Below are 20,519 nucleotides of genomic sequence, written 5' to 3'. Positions count from 1 at the left end.
ACACCTCTCCAACTAGACATGCTTTATCTACTAATTTGCTGGATGCAGAGTTCAACAGAGTTCAAGTGAAGGTCAAGCAAATCATAGAGAAAGCAGACTGTATTGCAATCATCTCTGATGGGTGGTCGAATGTTTGTGGGCAAGGAATAATTAACTACATCATCTCCACCCCTCAACCAGTATTCTACAAGATCACAGACACAAAGGACAACAAACACACTGGTCTCTACATTGCAGATGAGCTGAAGGCAGTCATCAATGAGCTTGGACCACAGAAGGTATTTGCACTGGTGACAGACAATGCTACAAACATGAAGGCTGCTTGGTCTAAAGTGGAGGAGTCCTACCCTCACATCACAGCCATTGGCTGTAATGCTCATGCATAGAATCTGCTCCTCAAGGATATTATGGCACTAAAAAAAAAGGATACACTCTACAATAGAACCAAGGAAATGGTTAGGTATGTGAGGGGTCATCAAGTTATAGCAGCAATCTACCTCACCAAGCAAAGTGAGAAGAATAAGAGCACCACATTGAAGCTGCCCAGCAACACCCATTGGGGTGGTGTTGTCATCATGTTTGACAGTCTCCTGGAGGGAAAGGAGTCTCTCCAAGAAATTGCCATATCACAGTCTGCCGATTTGGACAGCCCTATCAAGAGGATCCTCCTGGATTATGTATTTTGGGAGAGAGTGGTAAGCAGCCTGAAACTCCTGATGTTCAGACTCTGCTTGTAGATGTAAGAGAAAAATCCATACTGCCCTGCCCACTTCACTGTTGCTCCAAGCAGAGGAAACTGCAGTTCTGAAATACATCAAAAAACATGAAGACTTCTGCCTGAAGCCCATACATGCCGCAGCGTACATGTTGGACCCCAAGTATGCTGGCAAGAGCTACCTGTCTGGTGCAGAGATCAACAAGGCCTATGGTGTCATCACTACCGTGTCTCGCCACCTTGGTCTGGATGAGGGCAAGGTTCTTGGCAGTCTGGCGAAGTACACTTCCAAGCAAGGGCTTTGTGATGGAGATGCAATATGGCAGTTGTGCCAACATATCTCATCAACCACCTGGTGGATGGGACTTTGTGGATCTGAGGCTCTTTCCCCTGTTGCTTCCATCATCCTCCAAATCCCACCAACATCAGCCGCCTCAGAGTGCAACTGGTCCTTGTTTGGGCACATACACACCAAAGCACACAACAGGCTGACCAATACAAGGGTTGAAAATTTGGTGGCCATCCAGGGCAAATTTGAAGCTTTTGAGCCTGACAACGAGCCATCCTCAACAAGGTTGGAAAGTGAGAGTGAAGATGAGGCCTCAGAGTCTGATGTTCAAGAGGTGGACATTGAGGAGGTCCAGGGAGAAGACTTGGAAGCCTGAGAGGAAGACAACCAAAGCTTTTGTTTCTAGACTATAATTTTACAGATATATGTTGAAAACGTTTTTGGGAGATGCGATGGATCATTGGGGATCATTCAATATTCCCTTTCTATTGTTGTTCAGTGAAATCATCCCATGTGAAGAGTCAACTCATTTAATTAAAGTTCAATTTGTAACTAAATTGTTTTTTACATTTCTATTGGAAGGATTTAATCATTTGCAATTATAAAAGGTTTATGTTTCTGTCTTCATATGATATGGTAAATATATCCAATGCAAAAAACATCTACATTTTAATGGTATTAATATTAATTTCCATATATTGCCGTTAATTCTCATATATTCCCGTTAATTCCCATATAGTCTTGTTAATTCCCACAGAAAGTTTCCACCTCTGAATATTCCCCAAAATGTGCAACCCTACTCTTAAGAGACAATTCGAACTTCCAAAATGTTCCGTTAGTAGGCATTGATGTCAATGGGAGACTAAGTGAACATACAACTTAAGTGGAACTTAAGATACATTACTCTGAAATGCACTGTTGTTTGAGCATCTCTACAAACCAACATTGTTATCTCCACAGCTTATTTTAGTTTCATGCTGTCACAATATTATTGTGACTGACATTCTATTAGACATGGTGTCAGGGCTTGTCAGTGAGCACAGTGCTTACATCAGGAGACAATGACCACGTGGCATGACATGACAGCATTTGTTTTCAAATTGAACACAGTCAGAGGGGTCATGATTACTAGGCTGCACGTTGTGGATAGGATGAGACGGTACCAGTCTGCTAGCCTGGTTAAACCAGTTTGAATACTACGCTCACCATTGTTTAACTTGAGCACAGCGTTCAGTCTGGTTTTACCAGGCTAGCAGTTTGCCAGGGATCTTGTGGTTAGTCCCCATCTGGAGGTTGAAGTGCTGCCTGGGTGTAATTGGCTTGTTTTATTCCACATTATGTGGTTGGAGGAGAAGATATGGTGACCTGTTTACTCTATGAAGAGACAGGCAGAAAATAGACACTTCAAAGCTATCATGTGACCCCAAAAAGGGTTCTGCTAAACTGGCTAAAGTGACAACACAAAAACTATGACTCCTTAATTTTTATTCCATTCTATTATAAATTGGGTTCAAGTATGATGGCACCTCTTTAATACAAAGCCATGAGTTCTATGGTTTTGGTCACCTGAAAAGGGAAGGGAATGCTTTCTTTTGGTTAAGTTTGTTTTGCAATTTTGGAGTCACTGGGTTTCTAAATGAATCATGTGATGTTTGTGACAAAATGTTGTTTATTGGGTTAGGGATGTAAAACAAGGCTCAAAGGAACAACATTTCTTCCGAACAGACATCAAACAATCCTATCTTGGTTCCAATGCACATTAGATTTCAGAATTGAGTCCTGAGACCTTTGGGTTTATGTGCCCTTTGAAACACATGATGTACATATCTGCACTAACCAAGCTGACAAAAAACACAAGATAAACCAAACATGTATTTAACTTAAGCGTTCTGGGTAATTTGGTTCATTTCCACGGACCACAACGACATGTCTGTTTTTATTTCCTGAAAGTGTTTGATCTAGTTTGGAGTCATGTTGTAGCAATTTGAGTCCTTGAAGCAAACACTGGCATCATGACCTTAGCCACAATAGAGAGGAAAGAATAAATGTACACATTTATGTGTCCAAATATAGACAAGACTTGCCAAAATGTTGGCTTCGCTCTCCATGATTGAAATGAGGGCAAACTTAATGAACTTTCCAAACTATACAAGTGAGAGCATCATGCCATGACTGAAGCGCGTTGCATAAGGGTCGTTCCATTTGATTTCAATCACTTTTTGACCGCACCCCTTTTGATTTTAATGAAACTTTCCATACATATTTGCCCATGATGAAGTGGTCAGAAAGTTACATTTTGGACCTGAATGCTAAAACATTTAGGAGATGGAGGTGCTCAAAGTTTACCCATGTTACATACTGTACCCCACCCTACCATGAGACATCCATGTCTTCATCACTGGGAAATATAAATGGCTGAGTTTAATATCAAGCTTACAAACAGGACTGTCAAACTATTTTATCATTTCTTTCTTTACATTTAATGTAAAATATCTAAAAACGCAAATGATAAACAATCGAAAGAAAATATATTTTAAAACATTCTTCAAGAAATGATAAAATAGTTTGACAACTCTATTCGTAAACTTTGAAATATACTATCAAACTCAATCGTTTACCTTTCCAGAGATGAAGACACGGATGTCTCACAGTAGGATGGGGTATGCAAAATGGGTCAATTTTGAGGACCTCTATCTCCTAAATGTTTTGACATTCAGGTCCAAAAGGTTACTTTCTGAACACTTCTACCATTGGAAAAAATGTATAGGACGTTTTGTTCAAATCAAAAGGGGTGTAGTCGAACAGTGATTGAAATCGAATGGAACAACCCATAAAAGTAAGCTGGGCCATTTATACAACTGTTCATATCCAGACAAATAGATTTTGGATGGGGAAATCATTTTCAATTAACTTTGTCCTGGCCTTAACATGTGTGTATTTATCATACGCTTTATCTCAAGCAAATTAGAAAAATCTATTATGCAATATCCCTTTAAGTATTTTAAAAATAGGCACAGCAAACCTCTGTGTGTGTGTATATGTGTGTGTGTCTCACTATCGTGCTGCACTTCAATCTTTTATGGCATTGCAGGAACCGAGTGCAAGGGTGCATGCAGGGACACTTGGTTCCCCATGAGTGCAAGGTTGCATACAGGGACACTTGGTTCCCCATGCCAATGTGTGTGCCCAAGCCCCAGGGGCATGAAGTGCAGCCACACAGACATTTGATTGGTATTCATCATAACTTATTCATGCAGCTATTATCTCTGTGGTAAATTGCATACAGGTGCTGGCAGGTCAGACAGAGGCTAAACTACCTAATCCCCTTTGATTAATTACAACTTTTACAGTACAATATACAATACTGTAAATTAATAAGAACGTTAACATTGCATGAATGGTCATTGTGTGCTTCAAAATGCTTCATATAAAGAGCACTTTTTCAACAACCTTCACCTCCTTTAAATATTTTATGACACCCAACATGATAATCATCAGCAGCACCCGATCTACTCATTCTCATATGTGTTATTACACTAATTGTTATGAGCATTTCATTTTTTGTTGTTGAAGCAAACAGCTCTCAATGACCATACCATTTCCCACCACAGTAATTACAAGCCAGACACCTTCAGTGGTATGGTACTAATGTATTTGGCAAGCTGTGGGGGTTAAAGCGTTACTGGGAGACACTAAACACAACGGCAGACTTGCCTAAAGGTCAAAGTAAACGAGCAAAAATAGGTTGTGTACAGTATGCTATTCGTGACATGCTGTCACCACTCAAGGCATTACGAAATTGTAATTACGAAATTGATGACAAAATGTTTTGGCTGTACTCGCAGAAAAACACACCCATTTCCATAACACACAGTTGATATTGAAGGGATGGTGAAATGTTTTTGGCTGGACTGACAAAAACACACCCATTTCCAGAACACAATTTTGATATTGAATTGAAGATCATTTTAAAGAGAATATTCCAGTTGGATATTTTTTCAATCAATGCATTTACAACAATATATTCTCACCCTAGAGGTACATTTTGAATTAGCCTACAATGAAGACTTATGGACATGACGTTTATGGTGCAATCAATTCCAACAGATACCAGATACTAGGCTAGCCATACTGTAGCGTTGTTCTGCCCTGCAATCCAGGTAGATCAGCCATAGCAGTGCACGCCCTCAAGTCTCCTGAGACAGAACGTGAAGCGCGCGACTACCCACTGGGCCTAGACAGACTATTGAACAGGAACTTAGCAAAAAGGAACAAATAAATGTATGGTTTTTCCATATATGAACATTTAAGATACATTTCCCACGTCCTCTCGCGCACCTCCTCTCCAATAGATGTCACTGTGATCGAAAATAAAAAGGGCCCCCTCCTCATTCTCCTCCCTCCGCGAAAGGGTGTGCGTTTTGAAGGTTGTATTTATCGCGCTAACGTCACATTACAGGAGTACATTGGCGGAGTGATAACATCAGAAGTCACTGTTGGAGCCACGCATCCTCATACTGACTGAGTTCAAAGAAGGTCTTGTTCTGTCGGGACAGGGTACGGTGCATACACCCGATGCATGGAATGGAGTTCATATATCTCGCATCCCCCGTAAATGCAACGTGACAGTTCTAAACGTTTAATTCAAGGTCAATATTGGACTTCGATCAGCTGTAACATTATTGAGGATATTTATCTTCTTGTGGACCGGAATTGAATGAGCAGCATCTTTTTACCGGTCGGCGGTGAGCAATGACATCTTTCACCGAAGAGGTTAACCTACGCTCTCAGTATCTAAAACAACAATTCGGACCAAGTTTTCAATTAAAAAATTTGCTATTTAGGAGAGGATATGTAACTAGCTAACTAACATAGCACTGTAGCCGTGTCTTGAGCTCTCCATGTCTGGTAGGATAGCTAGCTCGTGTACCTTCGACGATTCCTGCTTTCACGAATGGTGTTAGCCAGCTTGCTACAGTACCTGGAACTGCTGCATCCATCTCAAATAGCTAACTAAAGTTGCCTAGCTAGCCAGCCAATTGTCGAACATGGATATTTTGTGGGTCCTTTGGAAATCCAGTTGCTAGTGAGGAACGTGTGTTCATTACACGCACACTTTACACGACTTCCAGCTCACTTTTTCCCCCCTAAATTCTTTTAAGTTATAAAAACGAATTTCAACATGTCTGTTCGCCTAGCTTTACACTCACCCAGTGGCTCCAGAAGTTTTCTGGAGCGGGGACTCCTACTTCTGGTGATGTTGATCTTTCTGGAGGGCACCGTACTGACGCTTGGAGCTGCGAGCTCACCGGACATCGGCGCTCAGGATAACACTGGAGGAGGACACGACCACAGAGGGATAGCAGGCAGCCACGACCATACTAACTACACATACATAAAAAAGGCCTTCCCTGTCCTGTCTCTAGATTACCATCACATACAGGTGCCTTTCGAGATCTCTTTATGGGTGCTGCTGGCCTCTTTAATGAAATTAGGTGAGTTGCACTGTTAGTCTGGTTTATTTGGTTTGAGGTTCAGCTTGAGTTTTATTCTCATAGCCAATACAGAGAAAAAGTAAAGGACCCATGTTTCTCTTACCAGTTCATTGAGGTGAGCAGGCAATCTAGGTGTTTGAAGAATGCCATTGATTGCAATTTAAATTCAGCATTATCAAGAGTAATGATGTCTTTCCTGATACTCAGAGTTCATACCCTTTGAACCCCAATCAAATGTTAAAGTTCTAAAAAAAACACGGTTTGTTCCTTAGCAGGGATTATGCCATGTGAGATGGGAAAGTACTACACATTGACTGGTCAGAGTAAAGTCAATAGGTGATTATGGAGTGGTAGTCCATAATGTGACATTCCCTTGTACTCTGTATAAAGATGTCACAGATAAACTGACTCAACAAGCTAGGGGACACTCATTGTTACAGGCTTAGGTGGCTCTTGTATTGGTTGGACTTGTTGTCCTGTATTCTGCATAGTAAGTGATCTTCCTGGGAATGATGAGCATACACTTAGGTAATGTTTTGAAGTGGAAGGTGCAATCAGTGCTCCTTGACACAATGATGTGATGCGTGACTAAGCACATTGTTTTTGCTGCACTTTTGGGCATAGGCTAGACTGAAATCGTTGCAAGTTCTCATCAAGGGGACATCTTTGACCACACGGTTCCTATTAAAAGCTGTTTTGTTGACACATGATGTTTGGCAATGGAAACACGAGAGACACGCACACACAATTGTAGCCTAACTTCTATCCTCTTCCCTTTTCCTTGTCACTGGTTGTGGTCCCCTCGCCGCTCTCTGTCTTTCTCCTTACTGCAATCATTTCATCTCGCACTGCTACTTCTCACCTCCTTTACATGTTTATTGCTCTTCTTGCAGTGCTCGTCCCATCTCCTCTCCCTCATTCTTATCATGACACTTCTCTTTTCTTCTCTCTCCTCTCTCACACCCTCATCTCCCACTCCCTCCCTCTCTCTTCTTCTCCTCTTCCTGTGTGCGGTGTGCTCTCCTCATGCCCCTGCAGTGTTCCCTGCTGCGTCCCCTACTGCCATTTGCTAAGAGCCAGCAGCCTGCTATTTCTCCGCAACATAATAATGAGTCTGGGTGTGTCAGCCTATGGCCAGGCCAGAGAGGGACTGTCTCACTTACCGAGGGGGAGGCCCACTGTCCTGGGGGAAGATGGGGAGAGCGCCCGGCAGCTGGGTGCAGTGGTTTGGAGGGAGTGAGGATGAGACAAGGTGAAGGTTGAGAAGGAGAAAGAAGATGGAGAGGAAAAGGGGGGAAATAGGGAGGGTGGTGTGTGGGAGAAAGAAAGACCATGGGAAATAGGTAGAAGAGAGAATGCAGGAGAGCAAGGAAAGGAGGAGAGGGGCAAATGTGAAAGAGTGAGTGAGCGTGAAACAAACAGGAACAGCAGTGACCTTCAGCTTCTGATTATGCTAAAACCCCTGTGTTTATAATCTGGCTTGACAGCTGCGCTGCTCAGCCCCAGCGTCCTGCATGTGTTCTGCTCAGTTCTCATTCTTTTTTTTAAGCTTAAAGCTGCATCCATGATCTATTTTTAATGTTATTTTGCTGCCCTTTCAGACTGGCTTTGCTTGCTCTGTTCATTTTGTCCAATACTAGACTTCCTTCATTTAAGAAGGCCCTAAAATCAATATCCCTTATTCCCCTAAGCAATAGCTCTTCCTATATGTCAATATAACCTTGGGATAAATGTGATTCTTGTAGCAGAGAGTGTGGTAAGTGAGAGACATCCTCTGGTTATTAAATGTTGTAGCAAGTGTGCCAACACTGATTTAGGCCTAAAGAGTACAGGCCATATTGACTGATAACAATGTATTGGCCAAGCTACACTTAACATTCAAGTCCTCAATACATTGTTCACATGCGTTGTGGCCCACATTCAGGACTAGCCTATGCTTTTACCTCAGCACTCTGTACTGTACATTGGAAGACATGTATTGGACTTGACCTAGATCTCGGGTCTCTCGTAAACGCTGTCTAACCATTAACAGAGGGAATGTGTGTTAACAAGCTATTAACAACACACATAAATGACCCTTTTTCACATTTGAATGTGTAATGCATCAAAGCACATGTAGTTTGGCGTTCAGTTCAACTACTAGATGATTGATATGCTAGGTAGATCCCTGCTTCTCCAAAGGGTCATGGTGGTAGTAGTATACAACACTAATAAAGAGAGGATCGGCTAATCAAAGCCAGGAATGTAGGTTGTTAACATTTTACATACAGTAGTGTTGATATGATTAGGCCTATATCTAAAGAGTTAGGCTGAAGACTAGACTACATTGGTAGGCCTACATTGCTTTGCCGCTCTATTAGATCTACTCCTACAGTATTTTTAGGCAACAGGTGACCAGGCAGGTACAATTACCTCTGATATATGCCTGGCGACTCAAGTTTGTCACACCTCCCATTTGTAATGCAAACATGGCAATTCAAACTAAATTGGAATGTGGCAGTGCCCTGTCCTGTTCTCCTGAGAGCCCAAGTCCTACTCACCCGCATTGTGGGCCGTTGGTCTAATCTGTGGCCAATATTTGTCTGGGGTGAACCAACTGCCACCTGGAACAGAGGAGCTTGAATGGAAATGGAAGGAAAATAGATGGAGAGAGTCTGTGCTAAGCTCTTTTCCACTCTGCTCATTCTTACAACACTCACTCACAATGCACAAGATTGCATAGTTGGCCCTTAAATGCACCTTTGACTTAATATATCCATTCACATCACACAATGACATGCTGATGCTACTGTGTAAATACATTTGCATAGACAATTGTACTGCAATAAGTAAGGCCAAGTACACCGTTGTTGATTTAGACAATTAATTTGGGAAAATAATAGGCCCTAGTCAAATGTTCCATTGATAAACGCCCCGAAATATCTCTCCTTTCCCCATCTCATGCAAGTCATGGCACAGTTTTCTATTTTAGTATTGTCCTATTATACATTGTTCAGCTTCTATTGTGGCTCAGCAGCGACTGTCAAACAGAGGAACAACTGCAGCAAGAGTAGCAGAGGACTGTTTCAGGCTGTATTCATTATTGATACACAGGCCGTACTAAGCTCACATTGAGGGCACGTACATAGAGGGGGAGTTTCCCAAGGATATTATTGGACGTTGTAAGTCCACAACAATGCTTCAACTATGTCAGGTGACCACTTTCAAGGTCTTTCCAAAAAAATCTATCTAGCTAATCTGTGCCTTCCGAAAATATTTATACCCCTTGTCTACACACAATACCCCATCATGGCGAAGTGAAAACATGTTTTTTGAAATCTGCTAATTTTATTGAAAATAAAATACAGAAATATATCTCCTTTATACAAGTATTCACACCCCTGAGTCAATACACGTTAGAATCGCCTTTGGCAGCGATTACAGCTTTGGATCTTCCTCGGTAAGTCTCTAAGAAAGAGCTTTGCACACCTGGATTGTACAATATTTGCACATTTTATTCTTTAAAAAATAATTCAAGCTCTGTCTAGTTGGTTGTTGATCATAGCTAAACAGCCATTTTCAAGTCTTGCTATGGATTTTCAAGCTGATTTTTAAGTCAACTGAGTACAAATACCTAGGTGTCTGGCTAGACTCTAAACTCTCCTTCCAGACTCCCATTAAGCATCTCCAATCCAAAATTAAATCTAGAACCGGCTTCCTATTTCGCAACAAAGCACCCTTCACTCATGCTGCCAAACACCATCGTAAAACTGACCATCCTACCAATCCTCGACTTTGGCGATGTCATTTATAAAATAGCCTCCAACACTTTACTCAACAAATTAGATGCAGTCTATCACAGTGCCATCCGTTTTGTCACCAAAGCCGCATATACTACCCACCACTGCGACCTGTACGCTCTCGTTGGCTGGCCCTCGCTTCATACTCATCGCCAAACCCACTGGCTCCAGGTCATCTACAAGTCTCTGCTAGGTAAAGCCCCGCCTTATCTCAGCTCACTGGTCACCATGGCAGCACCCACCTGTAGCACGTGCTCCAGCAGGTATATCTCACTGGTCACCCCCAAAGCCAATTCCTCCTTTGGCTGCCTTTCCTTCCAGTTCTCTGCTGCCAATGACTGACTGGAACGAACTGCAAAAATCACTGAAGCTGGAGACTCATATCTCCCTCACTAGCTTTAAGCACCAGCTGTCAGAGCAGATCACTGCACCTGTACATAGCCCACCTGTAAACAGCCCATCCAACTACCTCATCCCCATACTGTATTTATTTATCTTGCTCCTTTGCACCCAAGTATCTCTACTTGCACATTCGTCTTCTGCACATCTACCATTCCAGTGTTTAATTGCTATATTGTAATTACTTCGCCACCATGGCCTATTTATTGCCTTACCTCCCTTATCTTACTCATTTGCACTCACTGTATATAGACTTATTTTTTCTACTGTATTATTGACTGTACAGTCGTGGCCAAAAGTTTTGAGAATGACACAAATATTAATTTTCAAAGTCTGCTGCCTCAGTGTCTATATATATTTTTGTCAGATGTTACCTTGGAATACTGAAGTATAATTACAAGCATTTCATAAGTGTCAAAGGTTTTTATTGACAATTACATGAAGTTGATGCAAAGAGTCTATTTGCAGTGTTGACCCTTCTTTTTCAAGACCTCTGCAATCTGCCCTGGCATGCTGTCAATTAACTTCTGGGCCACATCCTGACTGATGGCAGCCCATTCTTGCATAATCAATGCTTGGAGTTTGTCAGAATTTGTAGGTTTTCGTTTGTCCACCCGCCTCTTGAGGATTGACCACAAGTTCTCAATGGGATTAAGATCTGGGGAGTTTCCTTGCCATAGACCCAAAATATCGATGTTTTGTTTCCCGAGCCATTTAGTTATTATGCCTTATAGCAAGGTGCTCCATCATGCGGGAAAAGGCATTGTTCGTCACCAAACTGTTCCTGGATGGTTGGGAGAAGTTGCTCTTGGAGGATGTGTTTGTACCATTCTTTGTTCATGGCTGTGTTCTTAGGCAAAATTGTGAGTGAGCCCACTCCCTTGGCTGAGAGGCAACCCCACACATGAATGGTCTCAGGATGCTTTACTGTTGGCATGACACAGGACTGATGGTAGCGCTCACCATGTCTTCCCCGGACAATCTTTTTTCCGGATGCCCCAAACAACAGTAAGGGGATTCATCAGAGAAAATGACTTTACCCCAGTCCTCAGCAGTCCAATCCCTGTACCTTTTGCAGAATATCAGTCTGTCCCTGATGTTTTTCCTGGAGAGAAGTGGCTTCTTTGCTGCCTTTCTTGACACCAGGCCATCCTCCAAAAGTCTTCGCCTCACTGTGCGTGCAGATGCGCTCACACCTGCCTGCTGCCATTCCTGAGCAAGCTGTACTGGTGGTGCCTGATCCCGCAGCTGAATCAACTTTAGGAGACGGTCCTGGCGCTTGCTGGACTTTCTTGGTCGCCCTGAAGCCTTCTTCACAACAATTGAACCGCTCTCCTTGAAGTTCTTGATGAGCCGATAAATGGTTGATTTAGGTGCAATCTTACTGGCAGCAGTATCCTTGCCTGTGAAGCCCTTTTTGTGCAAAGCAATGATGACGGCACGTGTTTCCTTGCAGGTAACCATGATTGACAGAGGAAGAACAATGATTCCAAGCACCACCCTACTTTTGAAGCTCCCAGTCTGTTATTCGAACTCAATCAGCATGACAGAGTGATCTCCAGCCTTGTCCTCGTCAATACTCACCTGTGTTAACGAGAGAATCACTGACATGTCAGCTGGTCCTTTTGTGGCAGGGCTGAAATGCAGTGGAAATGTTATTTGAATCCATTTTAAATTCAGGCTATAACACAACAAAATTTGGAAAATGAATGTGAATACTTTCTGAAGGCACTGTTGGCTACTCCATGCAAGAACCAGTTGTTTGAGAGGTGCACGTTGTTTCTGCCAGACAGATTATATTTTGCTCAAACTAGGCTATTTGTGTTTTGCGTGTGTGTGGTAAATAATCTACATAAACTAACAGCTTCTGGAATTTGTCTTGATTGAAAAAACAAAACTGATTCCCTCTTCAATCCGTACTGACTGGATATAGATATACAGTGCATTTGGAAAGTTGTTGACTTTTTCCACATTTTGTTACGTTACGACTTTATTCTAAAATGGATAAAAAATGTCTTTACCATCTTCAATCTACACACAATACCCCATAATGACAAAGCAAAAACAGGTTTGGACATTTTTGCAAATGTAGAAAAAATAAAATCTGAAATATCATATTTACATAAGTATTCAGACCCTTTACTCAGTACTTTGTTGAAGCACCTTTTGGCAGCGATTACAGCATCTAGTCTTCTTGTATTTGGGGAGTTAATACCATTATTTTCTGCAGATCCTCTCAAGCTCTATCAGGTTGGATGGGGAGCGTCGCTGGAAAGCTATTTGTCACCTGATTCAGGAATCTAGGCAAATGTCGCAAGTCACAACTTCACAGGAGAGCTGTTTGAACGTTAACATAAAACAAAAAAAAATCTAAATACGTGTTTTTGGCAGAAATGCCTTCTCAAACATGTGAACTTTCATGTGCCTTTTAATATCAACCTTGTATGCCATCTGTAAATACAAATACAATTGTTAAATTATGAGCCTAGTTGGTTTAGCCACAGAAAATGAGAGCAACCTTCCCGCTAGCCATGATGATTGGCTGAGATAATGAGTGGGCTGGACATGCCGAGAGATGAGTTTGGATTGGTCTGCCGTATAGCACGTGTCTGTCTATTGGAGCTGGTCAGTATTTCTAGGTCAAACGCTGCTTTTTTAAAATGTATTGTGTAGTAAAACTGCATAAACCTAATGTCAAGTTCAAGTGTACTGTTAGCTAGCTATCGTTATGTGTATGATCTTATTCTTTGTATCTCAGACACATTTGCTTGACTAGTTATAGCCATAGAACCTGGTTGTTTAGCTACCTGCAGATTAATGCAGGGTAGTAACGTCAAGAGTTGTGATTATTGTCAATTGTTGTCTTAACAAAAGACTCCACTCTAATTTGGAAGTATTTTCATTTCAAGTTAGTGTACTGTTAGCTTGCTAGCTAACGTTAGCTGGCTGGCTAGCTAACGTTAGCTGGCTGGCTCGCTAACTAACGTTACGTCATGTGTCGGGATTCATTGTTTACCTAGCTAACTATCTAGCTACATTTCTTAACCAAAGACTGTCCTCTTAGTGTGCCAACGTCAGCCACAAAGCTGCTGGCAACAACTGAATTACGCACTGTTACAGTCACCAACGCTCTGGATAACAAACTGCCTAACCAGCTCTGCTAGGGAGAGTAAAAATGTCATTGTGGGGTGTTCTGTCATTATGTATCGAAGTAGCTAGCCAATGTTAGCCAGTTTGCTTGGGTCATTGTGAGGTCAGAGCTTTTGGAACAACCTTCTTATTAGCCAGAGACTGTCCAGTGTGCACTCTGAACGCGAAACGCTCTGAATTTACGAACTGAGAATCTGACGGCACAGTTGCAGTCACCAACACTCTGGATAACATACAGTAACAGCCTAACCAGCTCTGCTAGGGCGAGTAATGTTCAGTGAGCTGTTCTCTCTCTCTTAGATGTCTGGAAGTAGCTGACAAGTTAGTACAGAATACGCAGATCAACCCTTAAAGAGATGGGTGGGGCTAAGGTTTAAGAGGGTGTGAACAATCACCTGGGATCTCAAGTCTGAGGTCCTGAGCACTCTGGAGCAGGTCAACCGTGACTAGTCTCCCAATCCATGCTGCTGAAAAACATCCCCACAGCACGATGCTGCCGCCACCATGCTTCACCGTAGGGATGGTGCCAGGTTTCCTCCAGACGTGACGTTGGCATTTAGGCCAAAGAGTTCAATATTGGTTTCATCAGACCATATAATCTTGTTTCTCATGTCTGAGAGTCCTTTAGGTGCCTCTTGGCAAACTCCAAGCAGGCTATTGTGTCATTTACTGAGGCGTGGCTTCTGTCTGACCACTACCATAAAGGCCTGATTGGTGGAATGCTGCGGAGATGGTAGTCCTTCTGGAAGGTTCTCCCATCTCCACAGAGGAGCTCTGTCAGTGACGATCGGGTTCTTGGTCACCTCCCTGACCAAGGCCCTTCTCCCCCGATTGCTCAGTTTGGCCGTGGGGCCAGCTCTAGGAAGAGTCTTAGTGGTTCCAAACGTATTCTATTTCTTGGTACCCGTCCACAGATCTGTGCCTCGACACAATCCTGTCTCGGAGCTCTACGGACAATTCGTTCAACCTCATGGCTTGATTTCTTCTCTGCGATGCACTGTCAACTGTGGGACCTTATATAAACAGGTGTGTTCCTTTCCAAATCATGTCCAGTCAACTGATTTTACCACAGGTGGACTCCAATCAAGTTGTAGAAATATCTCAAGGATGATCAAAGGAAACAGGATGGCCTTTAGCTCAATTTCGAGTCTCATAGCTAAGGTTCTAAATACTTTTAATGTACGAGTCAAAAGTTTGGACACACCTACTCATTCAAAGGTTTTTCTTATTTTTTTTTATTACTATTTTCTACATTGTAGCATAATAGTGAACTATGAAATAACACATGGAATCATGTAGTAACCAAAAAAGTGTTAAACAAATCAAAATATATTATAGATTCTTCAAAGTAGCCACCCTTTGCCTTGATGACAGCTTTGCACACTCTTGAGATTCTCTCAACTAGCTTCATGAGGAATGCTTTTCCAACCGTCTTGAAGGAGTTCCCACATATGCTGAGCACTTGTTGGCTGCTTTTCCTTCACTCTGCGGTCAGACTCATCCCACCGTCTCAATTGGGTTATGGTTGGGGGATTGTGGAGGCCAGGTCATCTGATGCAGCACTCAATCACTCTCCTTCATTGGTCAAATAGCCCTTACACAGCCTGGAGGTGTGTTGGGTCGTTGTCCTGTTGAAAAACAGTGCAAACAAGATAGGATGGTGTATCGCTGCAGAATGCTGTGGTAGCCATGCTGGTTAAGTGTGCCTTAAATTCTAAATAAATCACCAACAGTGTCACTATCAAAGGACCCCCATACCATCACACTTCCTCCTCTGTGCTTCACGGTGGGAACCAAACATGCGGAGATCATCCATTCACCTGCACTGCGTATCACAAAGACACGGCGGTTTGAACCAAAAATCTCAAATTTGGACTCATCAAACCAAAGGACTACTGTCCATTGCTCGTGTTTCTTGGCCCAAGCAAGTCTCTTCTTAGTGTCCTTTTTAGTAGTGGTTTCTTTGAAGCAATTCGACCATGAAGGCCAGATTCACGCAGTCTCCTCTGAACAGTTGATGTTGAGATGTCTGTTACTTGAACTCTGAAGCATTTATTTTGGCTGCAATCCGAGTCTGGTAACTCTAATGAATTTATCCTCTGCAGCAGAGGATAAATTGCGACTTCACTTAAAGAAGTTCTTTACATGTTCCATTGACTGAACTTTGTCTTCAAGTATTGATGGACTGTCATTTCTCTTTGCTTTTTTGAGCTGTTCTTGCCCTAATATGGACTTGGTATTTTATCAAACAGGGCTATCTTCTGTATACCACCCCTACCTTGTCACAACACAACTGATTGGCTCAAACTCATTAAGAAGGAAAGAGATTCCGCAAATTAACTTTTAACAAGGCACACCTGTTAATTGAAATGCATTCCAGGTGACTACCTCATGAAGCTGGTTGAGTGTGCAAGGGTGGCTACTTTGTTCAACAAATCCATGTTGCAGGCAGCAGAACGTTCTCCACGGCGTCTCCAGACTCTGTCACGTCTGTCACGTGCTCATGTGCTCAGTGTGAACCTGCTTTCATCTGTGAAGAGCACAGGGCGCCAGTGGCGAATTTGCCAATCTTGGTGTTCTCTGGCAAATGCCAAACGTCCTGCACGGTGTTGGGCTGTAAAGACAACCCCCACCTGTGGACGTCGGGCCCTCATACCACCCTCATGGAGTCTGTTTCTGACCGTTTGAGCAGACACATGCACATTTGTGGCCTGCTGGAGGTCATTTTGCAGGGCTCTGGCAGTGCACCTCCTTGCACAAAGGCGGAGGTAGCGGTCCTGCTGCTGGGTTGTTGCCCTCCTACGGCCTCCTCCACGTCTCCTGATGTACTGGCCTGTCTCCTGGTAGCGCCTCCATGCTCTGGACACTACGCTGACAGACACAGCAAACCTTTATGCCACAGCTCGCATTGATGTGCCATCCTGGATGAACTGCACTACCTGAGCCACTTGTGTGGGTTGTAGACTCCGTCTCATGCTACCACTAGAGTGAAAGCACCGCCAGCATTCAAAAGTGACCAAAACATCAGCCAGGAAGCATAGGAACTGAGAAGTGGTCTGTGGTCACCACCTGCAGAACCATTCCTTTTTTGGGGGTGTCTTACTAATTGCCTATAATTTCCACCTTTTGTCTATTCCATTTGCACAACAGCATGTTAAATTTATTGTCAATCAGTGTTGCTTCCTAAGTGGACAGTTTGATTTCACAGAAGTGTGATTGACTTGGAGTTACATTGTGTTGTTTAAGTGTTCCCTTTATTTTTTTGAGCAGTGTATATTAAAATTTTACCCCCTTTCCTCCCAATTTTCGTGGTATCCAATTGCTAGTAATTACTATCTTGTCTCATCGCTACAACTCCCGTACGGGCTCGGGAGAGACGAAGGTCGAAAGCCATGCGTCCTCCGAAACACAACCCAACCAAGCCGCACTGCTTCTTAACACAGCGCGCCTCCAACCCGGAAGCCAGCCGCACCAATGTGTCGGAGGAAACACCGTGCACCCGGCTCCCTTGGTTAGCGCGCACTGCGCCTGGCCCGCCACAGGAGTCGCTGGTGCTCGATGAGACAAGGATATCCCTACCGGCCAAACCCTCCCTAACCCGGACGACGCTAGGCCAATTGTCCGTCGCCCCACGGACCTCCCGGTCGCGGCCGGCTGCGACAGAGCCTGTGCGCGAACCCAGAGTCTCTGGTGGCGCAGCTAGTGCTGCGATGCAGTGCCCTAGACCACTGCGCCACCCGGGAGGCCCCTAAATCCAAATATATTTTATGTTTGAGATTCTTCACATTTTTTGGTTACTACATGATTCTATGTGTGTTATTTCATAGTTTTTGTGTCTTTACTATTCTACAATGTAGAAAATAGTAAAAAATGAAGAAAAACCCTTCAATGAGTAGGTGTGTCCAAACTTTTGACTGGTACTGTGTTTGTGTGTACATACAGTGCATTTGGAAATGATTCAGACCCCTTGACCTAGCACTATATATATATATATTTTTTTTTTTTCACTGGCCTACTGAGGTAGGTTGACTGGCATGAAGGATTTCCAGAACCTCCCCGGGTCAGCGGGCAGCCCTGTAAGTCCAGCGCTGTTTGTTTCTTTTCAAGAGTTTATATTTGGAGTCCTGTGAGTCTCCGGTTTTTAGATTTTGTTTCTACCACAAATGGTCCACTAAAAGATCAAGGCACTCTTTCAGAAGGTTTAAGAGGCCGTTATCTACAGTAAACAACCTGAGAGGCGGACAGCACAACTGTCAGTGGGTGCCCTGCTCTGCATACTGTATCAGTGCACAATGGAAATATTGTACGTCACAAATCAATATAATTTATTACTACTGGAATCGTGGCCTGCCTATGGAAACCATAGTTAGATTAGACCTAATAATGTTACAACATCAAACCCAGTCACCTTGTTACAATCACCTTGAGTTGTCAGGAACAGGGAGTGGCCTAAAAGTATGTTAGGATAAATGGCTCCAGTGGGCTCAAATCTCAGGTTTGTAATTTTATCTCAGTTTGCTCAAGGTTGGTTTTCTGCGTAAACACAAGGAGATATATGCCTTACAAATGAGTAGGATATAATGAGAAATCTCCTACGCAATCCGTTTATCTAAGCACTGCTTCTAGCGTGAGTATTTTCAAACTTGATTACAGGACACGACTCCAGTGCACGAAGAGTAAAAGCTTGCGCATTAGGTTGCCTTTAGCACACAGCTGAGTAATGTGACAGTGAAATCAGAAGATGCAACCGTTGCCTTTTTATTTGTCAGTGGCCTTCAGACCTAATATTTAATGACTGTGTGGAAGTCTGGGAGAGCTAGCAAGTAGGCCTATATCATTAACTTCCTGCCCGAAGTGTTACGACTTGCAAGGTTTTCCCATTTATTTGCTTTTATGGCTCTTTTACTTTTTTCATCCCATCGACATAGTCAAAAAACTTGACTAGCCTATGGGTTACCAGGGTATTCACATAGGTTGATTGTCCATATAAAGTAACATCCTAATTGAATAGGATCGTCGTCTTAGGGATTCAGACCTACAATTAGTGCAGTGAATATAGTGCTGGATAGCCTGCGCTTCAATTTAGTCTGTCTCAAACTCAAGTGGGTAGTTGCATGCAGCTATCTCGGCAGCATATCAAATCGCTGCAGATTTTGGATTTCAGTTCAGAAATATGAGGCAGAGACGGGCTACATCAAATGGTAAAAAAAGAAATGCTGAGTAAAGAGAGAAACATGAAGGGAGGTGGAGTGTGAGTGGCAGCTACGTAGAAAAAATATATGTGCGTTAAATAACACCTGAGCAGAACGTGATCCCAGATCCGTAGCTTTGAGAAATATTTCCAGAGAGGCAGGGGCGAAAACTCTGTATTCGCAGCCATGGCCTGTTAAAACGTTTTTTTTTTTATCCCAACATGGTGTCAGTTTGAGGCACAGTAATGATACAGAGAAAATATGATAAGCACCAGAAAGGAAATAAGGTTTAGAATGGACATTCCATTGACCCCACCATGGCTTATCAGTACCATGCTTCTCACTGAAGTGCGCTTATCCATAACCATCCATCCATATGGCGAGCCTGTGTTATCGGTGTCAGCGGGGGGATACCTGATCCCAATGTTCCCCCATGTACCACCTTATCTCCAGCTGTGATATGTACTTGCCACTGAGGAGTGTGAATACTGGAGGCCATGATTGGAGTATTCTGCTATTGCAGGGGTGTCAAACTCATTTTGCCCCGGGGGCCGCATTCGGTCTTCAACGAGTTCCAGAGGGCCGCGCTGTAAAATAGTCTTAAGTCATTTTTGGAATTTTCGGTGCTCCCTGACTATCTAGCTTTCATTTCTGTGATTTGTAAAAATAAAAAGTATTTTGTTTTATTTACTCAAACCACAGAGGGCTGTATGTTTGACACCACTGTGCTAGAGAATGTGTCAGCTGTCTGCAAGTTGGTTAGGAGCTTCAGGCACATCAACAGTGCCTCCTAATTCTAGGCCTAACCGTTGGCGGAAATGCAAAATAAATGATCATTTTCTGAAAGGAGCTCAACCATAGAGTGTAATACAGTATGTCCCGACGGACAGGAGCCAAGTGAAAGGGCCTTTTTATAACTACATTTCTTTCAGCGCTGCTTGCTACCTGTCCTCTCTTGTTTGTATTGTCTTAAGCCTTTGTGTGTGACCTAGCTAGGAGGCCTAACACAGACCATTGGAGGTGAAAGAGCTCCTTGTCCAGGGGCGATGAGTCATTCACTTCCTGGAGTGCCAGTCTTCACACAAACTGGGGTAATTTAGCATTCCAGTCCTGAATTGACGGTTTGGTCTCTGGCTGTTAGCGGTTGCAGTCGTAATCACTTCAGTCCATCCAAATATGACCGGTCTGCCCTTTTTCCTGCAGGCCTCGTCTTATTTACTCAAAATGATCTGTAATGAAGTTGCTCTGAAGACTGGAGTTTTTCCTTGAGATACACTATGTTCAAAAGTTTAGGGTCATTTAGCAATGTCCTTGTTTTTGAAAATGAAAATAACATCAAATTGAACAGAAATACAGTGTAGACGTTAATGTTGTAAATGACTATTGTAGCTGGAAACGGCTGATTTAAAAAAAAATATATATTATTATTTTTTTATTTCATGGAATATCTACATAGGTGTACAGAGGCCTATTATCATCAACCATCACTCCTGTGTTCCA

The 20,519-nt window shown here is 42.9% G+C and overlaps 1 protein-coding gene across 1 annotated transcript in view; it reads left to right on the top strand.

Annotated features, from left to right (window-relative positions):
- Positions 1-6,186: 6,186 nt before the first annotated feature.
- Positions 6,187-20,519, top strand: part of slc9a1a (solute carrier family 9 member A1a) — a 58,493-nt gene continuing 44,160 nt past the window's right edge. The window contains exon 1 of the mRNA XM_038992667.1: positions 6,187-6,499. Within this exon, the coding sequence (XP_038848595.1) occupies positions 6,187-6,499 (313 nt within the window). The remainder of the gene's footprint in view (positions 6,500-20,519) is intronic.

The sequence above is a fragment of the Salvelinus namaycush genome, chromosome 5 (assembly GCF_016432855.1).
Source record: "Salvelinus namaycush isolate Seneca chromosome 5, SaNama_1.0, whole genome shotgun sequence".
NCBI lineage: Eukaryota > Metazoa > Chordata > Actinopteri > Salmoniformes > Salmonidae > Salvelinus > Salvelinus namaycush.
Note: the sequence above shows the minus strand (reverse complement) of the source record. Positions and strands in the feature narration are given on the sequence as shown.